Source organism: Sarcophilus harrisii, chromosome X (genome assembly GCF_902635505.1).
Source record: "Sarcophilus harrisii chromosome X, mSarHar1.11, whole genome shotgun sequence".
In the NCBI taxonomy this organism is placed as follows: domain Eukaryota; kingdom Metazoa; phylum Chordata; class Mammalia; order Dasyuromorphia; family Dasyuridae; genus Sarcophilus; species Sarcophilus harrisii.
Genome location: NC_045432.1, coordinates 37153306 through 37174160, shown reverse-complemented (window position 1 = coordinate 37174160; position 20855 = coordinate 37153306). Strand labels below are relative to the sequence as shown.

At 46.7% G+C, this 20855-nt stretch overlaps 2 protein-coding genes across 4 annotated transcripts in view; one reads left to right on the top strand and one right to left on the bottom strand.

The window, feature by feature from the left end:
• GPC4 (glypican 4) overlaps window positions 1–20855 on the top strand; it is a 133392-nt gene that overhangs the window by 25116 nt on the left and 87421 nt on the right.
• LOC100923112 (protein crumbs homolog 3-like) overlaps window positions 1850–20855 on the bottom strand; it is a 48422-nt gene continuing 29416 nt past the window's right edge. The window contains exons 2-4 of one of the 3 annotated variants that reach the window (XM_031944923.1): window positions 3730–3868; window positions 3062–3299; window positions 1850–2499 (exon numbers count right to left, since the gene is read on the bottom strand). In XM_031944923.1, coding sequence (XP_031800783.1) covers window positions 2452–2499; window positions 3062–3299; window positions 3730–3818 — 375 coding nt within the window. In that variant the 5' untranslated portion in view covers window positions 3819–3868 and the 3' untranslated portion in view covers window positions 1850–2451. Of the gene's footprint in view, window positions 2500–2906; window positions 3300–3729; window positions 3869–20855 lie in introns of those variants that run through there. The other 2 variants (XM_031944922.1, XM_023506945.2) reach the window with 2 other exon arrangements.

Here is a 20855-nt window from a genome sequence, read left to right as displayed (position 1 = left end):
TACATTTAAATTAATTTCCCGGCATAAAGTGGCGTGGATCTTTCCCGAGCCCCTCTCGGTCCCCCTCGGGATTCTTTGTCCTCTGCATCTGATTTAATTTTGCTCCATGCGCTCCCTTCTCGCAGCCGCCACTTCCACCCGTTTGGCCCTCCCATTGTTTCTGGCCTCTCTGTAATTGACCATATTAATATGAGGAACCCCTGGTTGCTGATCTAACTTGATCACTTCGAATAAAAGGAAATTTGCAGGCGTTATTAATTTCTGAACAGTGGGGGGACTCTGGAGCGGAGCCAAGCGTGCTCTCTTTGCATTCTCCCCGAGGCTGGTTCTGCTTGAAGCTTCTGGCTTTGCTCCAGTGACCTCCTGAGGTGGGACTGTTTTTAAAATGCTGCTTGGAAATCTGCCTCTTATTAACTAGAAATTGCCCCAGATATTGTGTTTCTTGCTAATAATAACTCCCATTTCTTGAAGGGTTTTTTTTTTTTTTTTTGCAAAGCCCCTTTCCCATAATAACTCTGGAGGATGGGTAGTGTGAAATTGATTACCCCCGTTTTGGGGGGGAGAGAAAGAAACTGAGTCTCAGGGAGTCGATGTCTTGGCCAAGTATCACACATCCCCCTGCCAGACTTAGTGGTAGTCCCGAGATCTAAGCCAAAGGCTCCCCGAGCCAGCGCTCTTTATTTGTTTGTTCGTTCTTTCGTTTGTTTATTAATTATTAATTTGGGGGGGGGCTGTCTGGAAGCACTGTTTATTGAGGAAAGGTCAGGTGAAAATGCAGCAAGATCAAATAAGGTAGACTAAAAAGAAGTCAGGGTTTATGTTTCAATATTTGCATTTAGCAATATTTCTCTCTGGACCTTAGCCTCTGCTAATTTCTCTCTTTTGTCTTGGGGGGGGGGGGGAAATCCCTTAATACTTTTAGTTACTATTTGAATTTATTTCTCAAGCTACTATTCCCATTGAATCCTTCCATTAACAGAGAGTGAAGCTGGGAGTCTCCCATCTCTTTAGTAACAGGGGGAAGAGGTGTGTATCCTTGGGTCTTTTGGGGCCCCAAATCAGTCCCTTCAATTGTTCTTTCGTTTACATGGCTACGATGGCGCCTGTTCTTTTCCCACTTCCCATTGCTTCCCTCCGCATCCGTTCATAAAAGTCTTCCCATATTTCTGAGAATGCTTTACATTTCTAGATTTCTCCAGAGCCTTGCGTTCTCAGGTCACAGTTTGTGTGGCCACATCTCGGTTGTTGGACGCTCACCTGGTTTTTGCTTTTTCATTGCCATGAGAAAGTGTCTGTTATAGTCCTTTCTGGGTAGATCATACCTCTAAGAGCCCCCAAGAAAGGTAAATAATCCCATCTGACATGGTAACTGTACCTGTGACACCCCCTCCCCCCAGCCTACCAGAAGGAGAGAGGTGTGTTTCATCATCTGTTTTCTGAGACCAGATTGCCCATTACAACTCCTCAACGTTTACTTGTCTTGTAGGGTTGGGTCACTTTTCTATATTGTTTTCCTGATTCCGCTTTCTATGCTTTGCATCACTAGATACATCTCTATGTTTCTCTAAATCCCTCCTGTTTATATTTCTTGTATGATTAGTATTCTGTCATCTTTGTGCTACGTTTGATTCTCATTCCCTGATGGAAGGGCATCGACTTTGCTTGTGGTTTCTTTCCCTTCACTGTGTTATTCTCATTACCCCAAAAAACTGCTTCCCCTTGCTCACCAGACTCTTATGGAGGAGAATTTTCTGCCTCTTCTCTGGCTGCCGCATGTATCGGGAAGCCGAGAATCTTCACGGAGCAAAGACGAGCATTGTGGTCATTAGGCTATTTTTGCCTCAGCCAGGATGCTCGTGGAGGGAGGGCAGCACCCTCATCTCAGAGATTCTCAGGAACCAAAGGGGCTCAGTACACTCGGGGGATTGTCTCCCTTCTTTTGGCTTCTAGCCCCCACCCAGGAAACCTGGGAAACCGTGTGCATGGTAACCCCCAGCCCGGGGACGCTTGCCACCCCGCTTGCAAGCATGCCAGTTCACAGTATTAGAGAGGAATGCTTTATTAAAAGAAGGAAAACAAGGCAGACTTTTGAATGAGCGCCCATTAGTGCCAAAGATATATGTATGGCCACAGTCATGGTTCTGACTGTGGCTCCCTTTGGTGACCCAACTCAACCCTCCCTCCATCCCTCCCTCCCTGAAGCCCAGCTAGTTGAAGGGGACCATGCAGAAGACTCGCCTCCTTTCTCCGGCTTCCTGCCAACATTCTTTTCTTCTCGCCTTCAGACTATCCAGAAAGTTGAATTCAAGCAGCCCCTCCCTCGGAGTTAGAAGGAAGAGGGAAGGAAAGGCACAGGGGAAGAGAGCTAAGGGAAGACTGGTAGGGTAGGAGAGGTGACATGTTCCAGAATGGCAGCAGAAAGGATGTCTTAGTATTTATTACTCCTACTGATTAGTTTCCTAACTTCCAAAATCCAGAGAGAGCAGGTGACAGCAGAGCCTAGGAAGGAAGGAAGGGAGGAGAGTAAAAGATGGACCTGGGGCTGGGGGTCAGGGGCATCAAGATCTCGGCCCCCTCCCTGCTCTGTGGGAGAGGGAGCATAGTCCCTTGCACCCGTCCTATGCCCTGTGGGGCACCCAGCTTCCTGAGTAATCCTGGGAACTCTGGGGAGCCTGGGGCCTTGACTGCATAGAAGTGCCAAAAGATGAGACCAGGATAGAAGGGTAGGAGGAGGGCGTGAGATTAGAGGGCATAGTAGCCGCAGACAAAGAGGCGTGCCAGGCACGTGGAAGAGTGCACCGGCCGCAGGCGGAGGTCTACAGACCAGCGTCAAAAAATCGTAGCTGTAGCAGGGTGGGGAAGGTGGCCGGCGCTCACTCTTTGTAGCCCCTGGGGCCCCGCTGGGCAGTACAGGTGCCCACCGAGAGCGACTATCTCCCAGTAGATGGGTCCCTGTGGCAGAACAGGTCCAAATACTGGGGTCGGTGGAGTTGGGGGCTCAAATAAGCCGCTCCTCTGGGGGAAGCTTAAGGCCGCAGGAGACGGGTGTCCAGGAACCCACCTGCTCTTCGTTGCTGGGCTGGTAGGTGCCCGTGGACTCTCGTTTCTCCCGAAGTTTGCGTCCCAGCACGGTCACTACCATGGCCAGGAGGAGGACAAAGAGTGCCGAGAAGATGTAGATGATGGCCATGACTGGGCCTTGGGCCTGGGCTCCATTTTCTGCAGGTGTGGTTGTGGCGGCTATACCGGTGCCGTTCGTTCCATTCCTGAAGGGCCCAAGAAATTGTGCCAGGGATTGTCTGGGATTGAGGATTTGCAGACTCAGCACGAGGCTGAGCCCCAAACCACATCTTCCTGCCATGAGTTCCCCAGAAAGTAAGACTGTACTGCTACTAACCTGGCTCTGATCACCTTGATCGCCCCCTCAGTGCCGCTCTTCCCCCCTTCACCCTCTGGATTCCTCCCTGCCATTGCTCTTGCTTCCCGTACACCACTGTCACCTCCCAACCCTCCACCCTCATCAGAGAACTCTCCTTTGTGACTAAAAAAAAAGGGACGTCAAACAAACCGGCAGTGATTCTGATCACCAGTGTAGGCCCCAATCTGCACTCACAGGCTACCACCTCTCTATTGAGAGAAGCGGAATGCGTTTCCTCGTTACCCCTCCGGAACCAAATTTAGACACCTGTAGAATCGGAATTTGTATTATTTCCTATGCAATTAATTTACCTTGTAGCAATTGCATGTGCTCTCCCCATGCCGTTTTCTTCATTCTGCAAAAGCTCACGAAAATCTGACTCGGCTTGGCGTCTCGACATCGTTCTTAACTCTGTGCTCCACGGAGTTTGTCAGCAAGGCAAGGTTGAGGCTGTAACAACAACAGTGATAAGAAGTGGTATTTACAGTGCACTTTAGAGGTATGACAACACATATGGATGTCTGAACGGTTTTCCATCATTTTGGTGTCACCCCCTCCCCTGCCCAGCCTCCCAAGGATGTCTGGGAGATGCTACCACAGTCAAGCCAAAAGTGTATCGGACTTGGGTCACAGGACTTGAGTTCGAATCCCCACTCTGACCTTTACTCCCCGGGTGATCTTGAAGGATCAACTTAACTTTTCTAGGCCTCACTTTTCCCCTCAATAAAACAATTGCTGGTGGTGTTCATCCTTTGTTCTTAATAGCATTTGATTTTTTCCAGTTATATGTAAAAGACAGTTTTCAATATTCATCTTTGTAATATTTTGAGTTCTGAATTTTCCCCCAACCTCCCTTCCCTCCCTAAGAGAGCAAGCAATCCGATATAGGTTATCCACATGTAATCATCTTAAATATAGTTCCATATATCCTTTGATCTCAAAGATCACCCATGACATCAGGGAGGGGATACCGTGACGTGCAAGTGAGTTGGATTTAAGTGAGGGAGGCTGGGCAAAGTCACCTGCTGTCTCACTGTCCCCTCCGGAGCCAGTTGGGGCCAGATAGAGATTAAGACTAGGTAAGAAAAGAGGCAGAGTATGGCCTTTTTTACCTACTTAAAAATGATCAATCTGGTGATAAGGTTGGGGGGAGAGACCCTCAGGGTTTCTGGCCAAAACTTTATCAAATGATGGAATGGACAAAATGACCCGAGTTCTCCTCCAGCTCTAGATGTGGGACCCAATCATTCTCTTCTCCTTCCTCTCTCTTTTTTTTTTTTGGCCTTTTTCCACTCTGGTTTGTAGTCCAACCCATGATTTCTCCCAGTCACTCAAACAGAAGGAAGGGACAAGAATCTGAACAGCCAGTACATTTAAGACAGTTCACAGGCTTGGGGAGGGGGGAGTCATGAAGGTACTTACCATTATGGCACAATGAAAGGCTCACCCTTCTACTGAGAAATTCTCAGAAAGTACACACTGAACAAACTTTTCTGACACGCTGTCATTTTTTTCAGCTGCTCTCATTTCCTTTTTTTTTTCCTGAGGCAATTGGGGTTAAGGGTCACACAGCCAGGAAGTGCTAAGTGTTTGAGATCAGATTTGAACTCAGGTCCTCCTGACTTCAGAGCTGGTGCTCTGTCCACTGAGCCACCTAGCTGCCCCCATTTCCTTTTTTTTTTTTTTTTTTAATAATAATAGCCTTTTATGTTTCAAAATCCATGCAAAGATAGTTTCCAATATTCACCTTTGCAAAACCTTGTATTGCAGATTTTTCCCCATCTCTTTCCCCCACCCTCTCCCCTAGACACAAGTAATCCAATATAGGTAATTCTTCTAAATATATTCCACAGTTAACATGCACACAAGAAAAATCAGATCAAAAAGGGAAAAAAATGACAGAAAAAAACAAGCAAATAAACAACAACAACAAAGGTGAAAATGCTGTGTTGTGATCCACACTCAGTTCCCACAGTCCTTTCTCTGGGTGTAGATGGCTCTTTCCATCATGAGTCTACTGGAACTGGCCTGAATCACCTCATTGTTGAAAAGAGTCACGTCCATCAGTTAGTCGTCACGTAATCTTGTTGCCATGCACAATATTCTCTTGGTTCTACTCACTTCACTTAGCATCAGTTCATGTGAGTCTCTCCAGGCCTTTTGGAAGTCAGCCTCAGGCTAGCAATCTATTCATAGTGAAAGAATTGTAGACTTTTTTTGGGGGGGAGGAAGGCCCGAATTTTCCCGGGCCCCCTCTATTTGCGTACATCTTCAGGTCAGCATTCTGACATCGTTGTGAGTTTTTTGTCTCGTATCTCTGCTCACCTCCTGTAGCTACCCCACAAATGGTTTTCCTTAGCTCTGCTGAACCAACTGACCTTATGTTCCTCCTCTTTTTGTAATGATTAATTTTGACCCTGGCAGCCCCTTTCCATATATTTCCATTCTTTCTCCTCCCTACAGTTCCTTTTATTGAATAAAATGCTCATTGATGGTCTTTTCCATCTGGTTGATTTCTTTTGATAGAATGTAGCTGAGATAGGGTGGGATGGTGGCAAGGGGTAGCTACCCATAGAACAAAACCTTGTCTTCGTTTAAGCGGTATTTCTTTCTCCCTCTCCTCATTTGTCCTGTCATTTTCCTACTTTTAAGGAAATAAAATTAGTTGGAGACTGGTCCCTCTCCAGTGGTTTGGTCATCTTAATGACCTTAATGTTGGTCATCTCGTCCGCAGATCAGAGGACATTTCCTAGTTCATTTGCTTTCATAGGAACTCAGGTTTAGTTCAGGTTCCAGAACTAATTACAGGCCATATAGTCCTACTTTATTACAGGGGAGGAAGAATCCAAGGCTCAGAGAAGTTAAGGGAATGGCTAAAGAGCCCACAGATATGGCAGAGGCGAGATTTGAACTCGGGTTCTCCAACACCAAATTCAAGGCAGGTGACTAAAATTCCAATTCATCGCTTTCTGAACGCTATTGACCTGTTGCATGGTGGGAAAAATCTACTTATAAATTATTATTGCTTGTAAGTAGAGCCCAAGCATATACCTTTTCCATTCCTTAGAGGGATATTTCAGCACTGAATTTGAGGTCAGAGAGCATGGGTTCAAATCTCAACTCAGTTCCTCGGTAACTGAACACAGGCAAGTCCTTTGACATTGCTGGACCTCAGTTTCTTCCTGCTTTAAATGAGAGGGTTTGACCAGATGGTTTCTAAGGTCCTCTCCAGCCCCAGTTAGGGACCTGGGATGTGACCCTGCTTGAGTAACTTTATTTCCTTAGACCCTTGTTTTCTTTCTCCTGCAAAATGAACAGGTTGTTCTCAGTGACACTTGAGGGCCTAACCACTTCTAGAACTCTGAGTCTCTATGACCCCATGCTCTTCCTCCAGCACCCATGTTTAGTATGGGATTTGAAGCTCATCGTGTCATTGCCTTTTAACCACTTCCATCTTTAATCTTTCAATAGGTCTTAGATAGGGTTCCTTGGTGTTGTTTTTTAAAAGATAGGAGGGAGTTTCTTTATTTTGACAGGTGGTCGGTAAGAGATGTTCTTAGAGGGTGGAGTGAGAGGAGAAGGGACTAGCTGAGAGTCTTGTTTTTGGAAAGTCTGGCAATTGGCAAGTGATGTCTTCAAAGAGACACTCCCCAATGAGGAAGGGAGTTGGAAGATGCGGAGGATCATGTAGCTAGCCCCTTTGAGTGACATTTCTGGATCTTTCCCTCTTATGTGCCCTACTCTCCCACATTCCACGAAGCTAGGAGGTGGAAAATGAAATAATAGATTGGAAAATGAATTTCCTTGACTGAGTGGCAGTGGTGGAGCATTCCAAGTTTATGTTCACTCGTCATTAAGAGTATCGAAATTACCACCTGGGTCAACGTCTGTACGTCTGAGCTCATGGCAAAGTTCATCAGGGTGTGTAGCTGGCTGGCTTGGAGATTGTGCTAATGGGAGGGATGTGTGTGTGTACCCGGGGTGGGGTGGGGGGAACAAAGCTCAGAGTATTGAGAACTGGAAAAGAACCTACAGGCCACTGAATCACGGACCCTCATTTGACAGGTGAGGAGACCGAGGTTCACAAAAATGAAGCGGTTTGGCCAAGGTTCCACGGATGGCAGGCCTGGAGTTCAGATCTAGTTCTAGTGCCCTGGGTGCTGTACCGAGAATTGGTGTCATGGGACCCGTGACTAGAAAATGACTTTCAAATGGATGGTTTTTGAGGGGACCAGAATATAAAGGGGGAATAGATGATGGTAAACAAGTCCCAAGACCGGAATAGGGAGGCGCGGTGGCCAAGATCAATGGAGAAGGAAATAAGAGTATCGCTATTTGGAGCATAGGACAGATGGAATTATTAAGCTGCTACACCAGGGAAATGCTGCCAAAAGAATTTGCCCATCTTTTAGCCAAGAAGCTGACAAAAGCATCTCCTCCTGTTCTCGTGTTCTGAGTTCTCCTCCTACTCTTGTGGAGCGCTTTGCTTTAGAGCAGAGATGTCAAACATGCGATGTACAATGCCCCTGCCTGTGGCCCAAACCAGATGAAAATGCAATCGGGAAAAATTAATCAAAATAAAGAAAAAGAATAAAAAAGAAATAAGAATAAAAAACAAACACCGATAACATGGCATTTTAAAACGAAGTCATTGTGTGGCCCACAGGGATCCCGTGTGGCCCTGAGTGTACATTACTGGCCCCTGTGGACAGCACTAGCCTAGATCATAGCTTCTTAAACTTTTTCCATTCCTGTTCCCTTTTTACCCTCTCCCCCCCCCCAATTTTTTATGTGACTCTGGGCATATGGGTATATGAAATAGTTATACAAAACGAACGTTAAATCGTAGCTTTGTGATCCCCACATTCAGTTACGAGATCCCATGTGGAGTCCTGACCCACAGTTTGAGAAGCTGGAACTTAGAGGGACAATTCAATCTGGCGGGGTGAGAATCAGAATGTTTGTTGAAAGATTCGTGGTAGTTTGGCCAAAGGCCTGTAGGGGAGGGTCCCAGGGATCTACGCTGTGCATTTTAATTTTTTTATAAGTGACTTAAGGACACATGATATGCCATGTAATTTGTAGACGTTAGGCTGGGAAGTTGCTACTATGTAGCTGTTACTATTTTACAAATGAGTAAATTGAGGCTCAGTCACATGGACTAAGGGCTAACCTCCTAGTCCCCTGGTTGCTACGAGATTAGAATCTAGAGCTTCTTGACTCTGCCCGGTGCTGACATCACAGAGATTCCACGGATACCAAATGGAACTGTTTGGTCTGTTGCGAGTTCTAACATCACGGATCCGATAAATAAACGAGGGAAAGCCATACTTAAGAAAATTGCTCACTCTTTGCCCTTTGGGGCTAAGCTTTGATAATGGGGGGGACAAGGAAATGTTGAAATCCCTGATAAACTGATAATAATATCTGTATATAATGTACACAGAGCACTCTGCAAACCTTTGTAAATATGCACAATTGCTTCCTCACACAACTCTTAGAGATGCCAGAACTTAACAGTAAAATCAACTGAAGTCAGGCAAGCTAAGAGTAAGAGGGAAATCTTAGCCCGGAAAGGCTGTAGTTTGTGCATCCAAAAGTCCATTGGGGAGTGAGTCTGAGGGAATTTCCATGATTGCGGCCGTGGGAATTGGGAGAGCGAACTCTCAACTCTCAGCAAAGAAGGAAATCAAGGCCCCAGTTACAGAGAGATGTGTTCTAAATAAACATTTTTAACGTGAGATAAAATGTCTGATCAAGAGATCCACCGTTGTCTAGAAAACAGTATTTTTAAGGATAAGGGCATCTAGATCTGTTTGTCCTCTGGGGTCCTGAGTGACACATCTCTCCCCCCTGTGCCATTGCATGCCTCTTGGAACTTGTGTTCCAACAACTTGAATGTAACAGATTTAGATTCTTGAGATTGATCTGTCCCACATTTAGGAGTCCCCACGTACCCATCTTTATTGCCAGGCTACTTTGGAACTAAATTGAGACCCCCCCCCAAAAGAGCTCAGAATGTTCTTAAAAACCATTTCGCAAGACCCCTTTACCTGTTTTCCTCTTATTCTGCAGATTTTTAAGCTTAAAAGATAAGGGGATGGTTTCTAGAGGCTAGCCTGGGCTTAGAATACAGCTGAAGTCTCAGCCAACACTTTAGCCTCTCAGTTCCACTGACAGGGCTTGAGGAATACATATTTCCCAAGATTTAAGGCATAGACAGGAAAGAAGGAAGGGGAAGGATGAAGATGATGGGGAAAGGAGTAGGGATGGGGGAGGAAGAGAGAGAGGGGAAGAAGGAGGAAGAGGAAAAAGGGAGAAGGAGAAGGGAGGGAGAGAGGAAAAAAGGCGGCGGCACAGAGAGAAAGGGAGCTAACATAGACTAAAATTCAAAAAAGAAATGACCAATAATTTTGTATTTTGAGATTAAAATGTAAAGTATATTTATTTATTTATTTTTAAAGATTACACCTTCCTAAGGGCCTGGACATCTGGGAAGGGATTATTTTCTTGGTTTCCCTCATTTCTTCTTTTTTTCTTTTTTTTTAATGTGTGTCCTTCTAACCCCTTCACCCCTTCCCTTTTGGGGAATTCCATATGGCTGTTAAATTGATCCTGTAGCAATCTGGATTTGGTGGTCTTCCTGGGATGCTTCTTGAACTCCTTCATTATCTTCTTTTGGTTTTTCTTCTGCTACTTCTGCTTCATCATCATCGTCATCATCATCATAAGGTACAGGAAAGATGTTTAACAGATCGGGATGGGCCATTAGAGGGGGCTCAGGCTGAGCCCTTTCTTCTTGCTCTCCATCCAAAGCTTCCAGGAAATGGTCTGGAAAGTCCACAACTCTTCTCGAATAGGCCATGCCAAAGAATACCGCTCGCAGTTGCCCGTCTCCTCCACCGGAACTTCCCCAAAAGCTGCCACCGATGGGGGGCCATCTGGGTTGGATCTCAGCAAGCAGCCTGGGACCGGCTCCGTTGACGGCATCGCCCCTTCCTATGGTTCGGCGGAAGCTGTAAGGCAAGGCTTGAGGCCTTCTGTGATGGATCAGTGGATGGGCTATCGCGTGATCTCTTCCATCTCCTCCGCCAAAGCCTCCACTCGCGAGACCTGGGACAGTATTGGGTTGAAACAGAAGTCTTCTCAGCCCGACGATAGGTGATGGTGGTCTCACAAGAACACCCGCTTCTCTCCTCGAACGCTGTGAGGCTGCCATTTCAGAGGACTTTGTCCTAGCTGCGTAGGATGCGGGATAAGTGCAGTGCTCTTGCTTCTTGATCCCCTCTCCTACTGATGGCCTCCCCACTTTGATGAAGATTCTAGTAACCCAAGAAGGACAATCACTTATGTCATCACTACCATGGCAACCTGAAGTCATCCAAGGAACCCTGCCTTTTCATTCCGTTAAGTCCATCACTGATTGGCTCCCACGATGCCATGGCAACAGCTACTTATAATCAAACAAATGAGAATTTTTTAAAAGCCCCCTGCCCTAAAACAATAAATCTTAACTGAAAGCTACCTATTCTAACCAGCCCCGCTGTGAGAGTACTTCCACACCAATACTGTAGCCCTAATCCTTTTCATCCAAGTTTCCTGGCCTGTGTACAACCTCCACGTTCCTTCTCAGGCCCCCTGTGGCCCAGTCTGTCCCTCTTGCGGCCAGTCCTGGGGGGGGGGGGAGCTTTTGTTTATTCTCCTCCCATACGGAGACTCCTCTAGATCACCACTTTCTCAAAATAATTGTGACTTGACTGGCCCCAGAGGACAGCACATTTCTCAGCCCCCTCTAAGGGGGGCCACTTCTCTCATTTACTCTGCACTTACAGGGCTCAGATGATGGGGTTACCTACTCTTTCCCACTCGGGCCTCTGCATTGTTCCTCTGCTCCGTCCCTCTTGGAGTCGATCCCTCTTTACCTATGTCCTTGATCCCCTTCCCCTCTAGGACTTTGGATCATGCTTCCATCTCTCAGTCCCGAATCTTCAGTCTTCCATCTCTATTGACTTCTCATCAGGTCAACACGATCATCTCCCCCAAACTATAAAAGCCCTGCCTTGGTCCTATTCAGCCCCTTGAGTTCCCGTCTATTCACCAGGCAGGTTTTTGAAAAGGGCACCTACTGTTTTTACCTCATCATCCATAGATTGCTTCTCGACCCCTGCATTCTGACCTCTGTCCTCCCTGCTCCTAGAAAACTTCCCAAGTCGTCCCGGGTAGGAATCCAATGACTCTCCCCTCCCCCAATCTGCATTGTCTTCCTCCTCTGTGTAGCATCTGACCCCGCTGACCTTTTGTGTACTCTCTCATGCCTTAGCTTTTGTGATACCACTGTCTTTGGCTTCTCAGATCTCTCCTTCTGTCCCTGACCCTTCCCTTACTGCCACGCCATGACAGACTCGACTCATAAACAGCCAGAGGAGAGAGTTTTTGTAAAGTTGCCATGTTCTCAAACTCCTGGGATCGCCTTCTCGGGCACTCTATCCCTGACACAGTTGTGTAACTGAAAGTCTGGGAATGTAGACCATAGAATCTAGAGCTCCTTCTGGAATCCTCTTTCTGTAAAACTTAGCTCTGGAGCCACCTTCCAGAAGTCTTTGCTGGTCCTTAGCCCCGGTTACTTAAGCTCTCCTCTCCCCTAATACCATAAAGTTATAGATGGGCTACAGGTCTTCTCTGATTTAGTGGGGGAAGTTTCCATAAGAAGAGTTCCCCCATGTATACGTATTTTGTATTTAATTTATACTTGAACATATTTAACATGTATTGATCAACCTGCCATCTAGGAGAAGGGGTGGGGGAAAGGAAGGGAAAAATTGGAACAAAAGGTTTGGCAATTGTCAAGGCTGAAAAATTACCCATGCATATATCTTGTAATAAAAAGCCATTAAACATTTAAAAAAAGAAGAGTTCCCCACTCAAATGCAATCACAGCTCCGGACTAGCACCAGCAAAAGATTTGTCTGATGGGATCGAAGAGCACAACTCCCGTATTTTAAAGTCACCCATCCTCTTCACGTGAACCCAGTGAATTAGGGAAGAGTGTCCTTTGAGAGATGAGGAAACTGACCCTCTTTTCTCCTAATATTTCAGCCATATACAAGGAGGGATAGTCAAAGGCTCTATCCTTATTCTTTATTTTCTACTCCCAATCCCTCCATCCCTCAGCACCCCCAAAGCCCTTCGCACCGCTCTCTTGTCTCCTTGTCCCTTTGGCTGAGCGGTTTGCCATCCTCTTCCCTTTTTTCCTGTTCCTTGAACAGCACAATCTCTGCCCTCCCCTGCTGTGATTTTATGTGGGTTGTTCCCCCCTGCCTGGAATGTCCTCCCTCCCCATTTCTATACCTCTTAGAATCCCAGTGTCCTTCAAAGTTCAGCTCAGATGCCCCTTCCTCCATTCGGCCTTCCCAAGTCTCCCCTCCAAATTACATTATATTGCTTTTCTTCCTAAGTGCTTATTGAATCTCCCCTGATAGAAGGGAAGCTCCTAAGGATAGGGGCTAGCCCCCCTCTTTTGTGTGCCTACTGGCCAGCTCAATACCTGGCACATTCAATCGGTGCTTGTCAATTGGAAGATTGATGTCCGTTCCACAACGTGTGAGGAAGATTCGTTTTCAAAGAAAGTAGAATGAGGCTTTGTGCCAGTGTTTGCCCCTGATGAATGCACATTCCAGCCTGTCAGCCATTTTGTTATCCTCAGAGTTGCTGAAGGGCCTTTGGCTACAACTCTGTGTTTCTTGCTTTGGATCTTGGAAATCTAATATGCCGGTTGGAAGCCTTGGGTGCTCTTTAAACCCAAATATCCAAGGGCCCACCAGCCAATATAGAAAAAGGCTAGCCAGTAGAGAGGCTGAGAGTGTGGGGATTAGTTTCGGATCAGGCGCTTAACATACTTTTTCATCACTTGGTTAAAAACGTAGGCATAACGATACCAAGGGACCACTTCCAGGTGGAAGGACGGGGCAGAGGGAGAGAAGGACACGGCGAACCGCTCCGGCGTCTTTGCCGAGAAAACCCCCAAATGGGGTCACGGAGAGTGGGTCGCGACTGGAAAGTGGCTGAACGACGACAACAACTGTTTCCAGATGCCGAGTGTTAGGAAAGAAATACGTTAGTGGGCAGCTTCCTTGATTTACGGTGGTTGTTGCCGAGTTTCTTCTCTTTGTTAAAGTTCTGCTCGGTGCCATGCTGGCAATTCCTATGCCCCTTAGGCCCTCAGCAATGAGTGGGGTGACTTGGCAGTTGGAGGTCCTGAATTTGAGTCCTAACTCTAGCTGTGAGATGCCGAGGGGGTCCCTCCCTTCTCCTCTCGGCCTCCTTTTCCTCCCTCTCCCCCATAAAGACAGGGTAGTCCTAATTGCGCTTCCCATCTCTCGGGGCTCATCACAGCAGAGAATGAATTGCAGTGGGCTTGGCAGTGGTGGAACCCCTTACGTCCGTTCTTACACAGCTTTCCGGTGCGAGAAACCCAGCCTTTAGCCCAGATTACGGAATTATTCGGTTTATCTGGAAATGTTTATCTCTGAAGTGCCATGGAATTATTCCTAAATGTTTCAGGAAAGACCTTGAAAACAACTTTGGAAATTGAAGTTAGAACTCATTGACAAGGTGAGGGGAAAAATTTCTGTCTCTGTTTGCATAACTGGCCAAAGCTAGAATTTCCTGGTGAGGTGGAGATATCTCTGGTTCAATTGCTTTTTCTGTCTCTCTCTTCTTCCTTGCCTCCCTCCTTTTCTCTTTCTCTCTCGCTCTGTTTCCCTTTCTCCCCCCCCACTCTGTTTCCCTTTCTCTCCCCTTCCTTCTCTCTCCCCCTTCTTCTCCCCCATTCTCTCTCCCCTCTCTTTTTTATCTATCGCTTTCTCACTCCCTCCCCCTCTTTCTGTGTCTCTCTTATCTCTGTGTCTCTCTCACATCTTCCCTGCTTTTTTTTTTTTTTTTGCTGAGAGATTTGGGGTTAAGTGACTTGCCCAGGGCCACACAGCTAGGAAGTGTTAAGTGTCTGAGGTCAGATTTGAGCTCAGGTCCTCCTGACTTCAGGGCTGGTGCTCTAACCACTGGGCCACCTAGCTGCCCCCTACTGTTTTTTAAGTTCAAAAATTAACTTATTCACTGCGTTTCTTGTTGATTTCCAAAGAAATGATTAGAAATTGGGAGACTTAATGTCGGCATCAGTTCCCCGTGGTCATTGTTGTATATTGTAGAGTTAGAATGGTGTGGAATAGTGGCTGAGCATAGAGTCCTCAAGATCTGGGTTCCAGTCCCGCCTTGCACACTAAGCAGTAATACAACCTGAGCAGCCTTCACTTTCCAAGCCTCAGTTCCCTCATATGTCAAATGTGTCTAATAGTACCAGTTCGGCCTGCGGATTGTGGTGGGTTGTGGTGAAGAGCTGGATGATAGCGCTGAATGTGAACTGCTTTGTAAAGCACTATAGAAAGGCAAGGTATTGTTGTTATTATTATTAAGTATTATTACAGTAATTGGAACTATCTGGAGATCCTAGTAAGTCTCCACTTCTTCCTGCCCCCAGGCTGAATGTGCCTTCAATGATTAAAGGCCCCTTTGCTCTTTTGAGGCCGGCTTGCTAATAAAGCAAAGTAGCATTTAATGGACAGGAATGAAAAACAAACCCAACTGCTCTTTGGAGTGGAGCAAATGATTTTTATTTCTAATAATTCTCACCTTCTGCAGGAGAGCTTTTCCTCCCTCCCCGTCCCGCTCAGATGCTAGCGCCCCCATCGGTTTTAGAGATTTCTGATTTCTCTGTAGCCTTTTGTGAATCACGGGGACCTTCTGGACGGAATCGTTTTGCCTCTCTTTGTGTCCCTGGCACTTAGGGACTTGATATTTTACTGAATTATTTACAGTGTCCAAAGCTCTTTCTTCCTCATATTGCCAGGAAGTAAATAATGGATATTTTCAAAGTGCTTTCTCCACAACAGCCCTGTGGCAGAGGTATCTATGTCCTTTTTACAAATGGGGAAACCGAGACTCAACTGTTAAGTGATTGTCTTTCCTCTAGTTGTTGCATTATGGGCCAACTTCTTGTCCCGATGGCTTCGAGATGGCACTTCCTCAGTTTTGATCCATGAGCAGAGATGTCCCAACTCAGTAGGGGTTTGTTTCTTTCGCTTTCTAGTATGGTTTGAGTTCCTTTGGGTAAATGTGTGCAGGATCCTTGGATCTATCTTTGTAAGCTAGGGAACAATAGCTCAATACATTTTTTAAGCTCTTCACGAAACTGCATCTAATCAAGAGGAAAGCGAGTCATTTCCCTTCCCTCCTCCCCACCTCCCAGACTCCCTCACTTTTTTGTCTTCATAAATCTGTCAACTGAGGGATCCTAATGGAAAGGCACATTATTTAAAAAAAATAACCCTCTGACCGTTGTTTGGCAAAACAACGGTCACGAACTGCCCCCGGGCCATGGAGTGGGGGCCCTCTGACTCTGGGTAATTGTCCGAGTTCCCCCTCAGTGGAGGGACTGAATGATGACTTATTTGGAAAGTTCTAAAGGGAATTCTTGGCCAGGTATGAGTTGGTCTACAGATGGTCCTTGAGGTGTTTCCCAACTCTGAGATTCTATAATTTAGCCATGCTCACACAACTAGTTGGTGTCAGAAATGGCATTCGTACTCCAGACTCCTATTTTACAGAGCAGTTATTTTACAAAACTCCTAGAGGGAAAAAAAAACTAATAAAGGAAGGATCACATGGCTTGAAGCCTGATCATTCCAGTGGTCTTGGTATATGTGCTGTTCCTCTCTGTGTAGATAGTCTTAATTTTAAGCATATTTACACAAAGTACTTTGGAGAAACGAATCCGCCTTGGCTACCTGAACTTCCCCGACTCATTATCCCTTCCGGAGAAGGGCCTGACTTCTGGCCGTAGCCTCTGGGATAGATCCTTGAGGTACCTACTGTGCAGCAGGCTCTGGGGAACACAAAGACAAAACTGCCTCCAGCCCTTGGGAAAGTTATGAATGGAGAAAACCACATGCGCATAAGTATATCCAAAGGGAGAGTCAGAGCAGCCAGGGGAGGCAGGAGAGTCTTTGTCTGGGTGGTGGTGCTGGAGCTGGGCTCTGAAAGCGACTCAGCAGGTCGTTCCCCCACCATGGAGGTGTGTTTTGCCTCTGATGGCTACGTGTGTGAATTAGCATCATTATATGATTTATGTTCAGGGAAAAAAAATCTGGATTGTGTACAGGGATTAATTTTTTGTTTCCCGGGTCCTGGAACAATGCCGTCTATTTTTTTCCCATCAGAAATTCTTGTTAGGCTTGCCTCCAGTTTCTCCACCTCGAAAGGATTAAGTAAAGATGGAGAGGGGAAAAAATGGCCAACTTGTTGATGGTTCGCATTGTCTAGAGTAGCCACACTCCGTCTCAAAGCACTTTTGAGCGTATTAAGAGAGAATGTCAGGACTGGAGCAGCAGTGCTGTGTTAGATGTGGTCCTTCAGACAGGCTCGGCAAAGAGGTAACTGAATAAACCGTCCCTTAGCTAATAGCTGGCATTCATGTCGTTCTTTTGTTCCGATAGGCTGCCCCAGCACCTGCTTGAGTAGGGTTCTCCATTCATGTCAGCAGGAGTTGGGGTCACAGAATGGAAACCTGTTGCTCAGGCGTGTTCTTGTTGCTCTTTGAAAGGGGAGTGAATGGGATCCAGGCTTTGTCATGCTCCTCTCCAGTGCAATTAGTTGAAATGGAGAGAGCCTGGGTTTCAGCCAATTACCTTTCCAAAAGAAGGTTTCCCAGAAAATCATTTTTTCCTTAAGTAATTAAGCTTTCATTCCACCAGCATTTCTCAGCGCCTGTTCACAGGCAGAATCCCACGTTCGCTCCGAGGGAAGGGGTCAGGAGTAAGTGGGATCCTTCTGGGATATTCTCTTGGCAAGCACCTTTTCCCAATGGGGCTTTAAAAAAAAAAAAAAAAACTTTCCTTCTCCTCTCTCTATTCTGCTTCTCTTTCTGAATCAGCTGAACTTTTTCTTTTGTAGATGGCCGGGGGGCGGGGGGAGTCAGTGATCTCATCGGTATGGGGAATTCTTAGTGTAGAAATGGCCCCCATGGATGTAGCTCAGCAGCTCCTTTATAATAGGGTCCCAGAGAGTTGCTTCGGGTCCTCAGATCAGGTGACTTAGCTAGGATTCTGTAGCTCGTCCGACAGGTGGAGTTGGATTTGGGCCTTCTCTCTGGAGACGGACCACTGGGTTTTAAATGCGACCCTGCCTTCAAATCCCAGCTCTGGGCCCGCCTCAGACTCTTTGGGTATCACTGTGGTCACGTGGAGACCAAAAGGGTTGATCCGGATTACCTCTGCAGTTCCTTCCGCCCCTCTCCCTAAGATCTTCTGTCTCGGAGCCCAGCGTGGGCTCTCCTAGCCTGCACCGCCTCTAATTGGCCCTACTGGGAAAGAGTGAAAAGAATCGAGCCTTTTGGCAAAAAAAAAACGGCATGGAGGTTGTTAGCTCGAGTGCAAGCTCGACTCTGCGTGGCTGAGATCTGAAAGGTTCCCCAAGTTGGCTTGGGCCTTAGAGGGCGCCTCGGCTAACTCCCCCTGAATAAGAACGCCCTCTGCGGCATCCCTGATGGGCGGCCTCTTTCCAGGGTTCTAGCAAGGGGGAGCCCATCGCTTCCGGGGGCCGCCCGTTCCACTTGGGGACAGCTCTGATTATGAGGAAGCTTTGCCTGACCTCCAGCTGAAATCTGCCCCTTTTATTGCTCTCACCTCTTGCTCCCAACTCTGCCCTTGGGGGCCAAATCTAATCCCTCTTTCACATGACAGCCCTTCAGATACTGGAAGACAGTGATTGATTGCATCCTCACAAAGTCCAGCCTCAGTGTCTCCAGTTCCTGGTCACCCTCCTCAGGCCATGCTCCAACTTGTCAACACACTTATTTCCCCAAATGTGCTGCCCAGAACTGAATCCGATTCTCCAGATGTGGGCTGACCTCATTCTGGCTACAATGCTTCCATTAACGCAGGAGTAGGTCCCGGCAGTTTTGTTGGCCACCGGGTCACATGTCCGTGTCTGCCTAGCTTGTGGTCCACTAAAGCCCCCGAGTCTTTTTCATCCGAGATAGAGCCCTGGGTCTCTGTCCCGGCCTGGCCTCCAGCTTACTGAGTGCTAGTCAGTTTATATCAGTCTGAGGAAGTGGAATTGATTAGGCTGGATCTGAGTTAACCTTCAATCTACTCACGCAACCCAGCCCTTAACACTCAAATTCATCCTGTTGCTGACTTAAGCTGATTCTCTTTGACCCTTTGGAAGAAGCCTACAGATTAGCCCCTTTGTTCAGGCAGCGCAGGCAAAGGATTATAGGATCACGGGATCATAGATTTCAAATTGGAAGAGACCTTCGAGGTCATCAAGTCCACTTCTCCCCCTGCCCCCATTTTTTATGGGTGAAGAAACTGAGGTCCAGAGACGTTAAATGACCAGCTTGAGACCACAGCGGCTCGTGAGAGGCAGACCCTGAATTTGAATCCAGATCTAAGCCCAAATCCAGTCCCCGTTCCACCACACAACATTTTCAGGCCAGAGGGCAGAACTAGCAGCCTTTACTTGAGTTTAGCTTGATGCAAGGCGCACCTTCCCATCCACCGGGAGGGCTTTCTGCAAGTGGATGAGGGGGGGGCTACCTCTGCAGTAAGTGGGCTCCCCCACCCCAATCACTAGAGACTCCAAGCATGCCTGGATGTTGGCTCACAGGGAAGGATGGGTGAGAGAGGGGCTTCTAGTTTCAGGTATGAGGGGAAACCAGATGGCCTTGGAGGTCCCTTCCAGCTCAGGGGTTCTGGGATTTTTGCCTTGAAATCAGACTTGCTCCTACTCCTGTTACCAACATAATCCCTTCTGGGATCCTCGGGAGGAACAGTTAGCATGAGAAGACTAGACATGGGTTTTATTTGCGGGGGGAGTGATGGGTCTTTCTGAGCTATTGCTTTACCCCAAATTGCTGATGGAGCTGGAGCTCTGGGCCTTGGCTAAGCCCTGGGAATCTTTGTGTGGAGCCGGTCTAACAAGGCCTTGCTACATATTGAAGCCCTCAAATGTGCTGTCTTCATCAAGTAATTAGGAACACATTGGGAGCTTCTCTGCCCTCAGAGACGCCCCTACCAAACTCTCTTGTATTTGGTGGGCCCCCCTTTCTCTGCTGCTTAAAGCCATTTTTTGTTTTGCCCGGGGGCTAGAGGGAAGAGGCAGGGAAGAGGACAGGAAATAAGAGTATGGCCCAGTGTTGAAATGAACGTATCCTTGAGGTAGAAGTACTGTAATTAATCAATCCGCATTTTTTAAGGCACCTCAGACACTTAACTAGCAAGTGACTTAACCTCTCTGAGCCTAAGTTTCCTCATCCATTAAATGGAACCTAATTTATAGGATTGTTGTGAGAGTTAAATGGGATAACACAGAAAGCATTTTGTAAACATTAAAGCACCATGTAAATGCTTTCATTATCATTATTATTTTCATAATAATAATAATAATTATTATTATTATTACTGAGGCTCTGAGCTAGGCACTTGAGATAAAACGACCTAAACAAAGTGGTCCTTGACTTCATGGAATATATGTTCTATCAGGGGAGATAAATAGCCATAGAGGAATACGCTCTTAAGGCCAGGATTCTTAACTTGGCTTTCTTGGAACTCTTTAAATATTGCGATAATGGGATTGCAATATAATTGGTGTATTTTGTAATCCTGTGTGTATTCATTTACACATTATCCTGAGCAGAGGGCCATAGGCTTCACCAGACTGACTGCCCAAGGGGTTCAGGGCACAAAAAAAGGTTAAGAAGCCCTGCACTAAGGATTAGTGCGACTACTGCTGATTAGGGAATCAACAAAAAGATACCTTCTCTTTTTCTAACTCCTTAAGGTTTACTATATCGTTTATTCAAAAATGGCCCTATGAGGTACCCAGTGTTATTGCTTCCATTTTACAGATAATGAAACTGAGTCTCAGAGAGGGCAAAATAACTTGGCTGAGATCACACATCTAGTAACTTTTGGAGCCAGGATTCAAGCCTAAGATTCCTGACTTGAGAGCATCACAACATCTTCAAGTTGGAAGCGACCTCAGAGACTATCTAGTATAATCCAGATGCAGTTGGAATCTCTGCTATGCCATCTTTCTTTGTAGGCAGCCTATTTCACTTGGGGATGCCTCTCATTCTTAGGCAGCTTGCCTGACCTCCAGCTTCAGCTGGCCTCTTAATCACCTCCAGCCACCAGTTCTGCCCTCTGGGGCCAAGGAAAACAGACAGACCTGCTCCCACTCTTTCCTTTCCCGGTGCTAAAGCAGACTTATAAAACTTCTCTTTCTTGGGGAGTAGAGGGTAAGGGCAGTCTACCCTGAGATGGGTCATGGGTAGATGGCAAAAGTTTGAAAACTCATGGCTTTGTCTCAGGGTGACTCCACC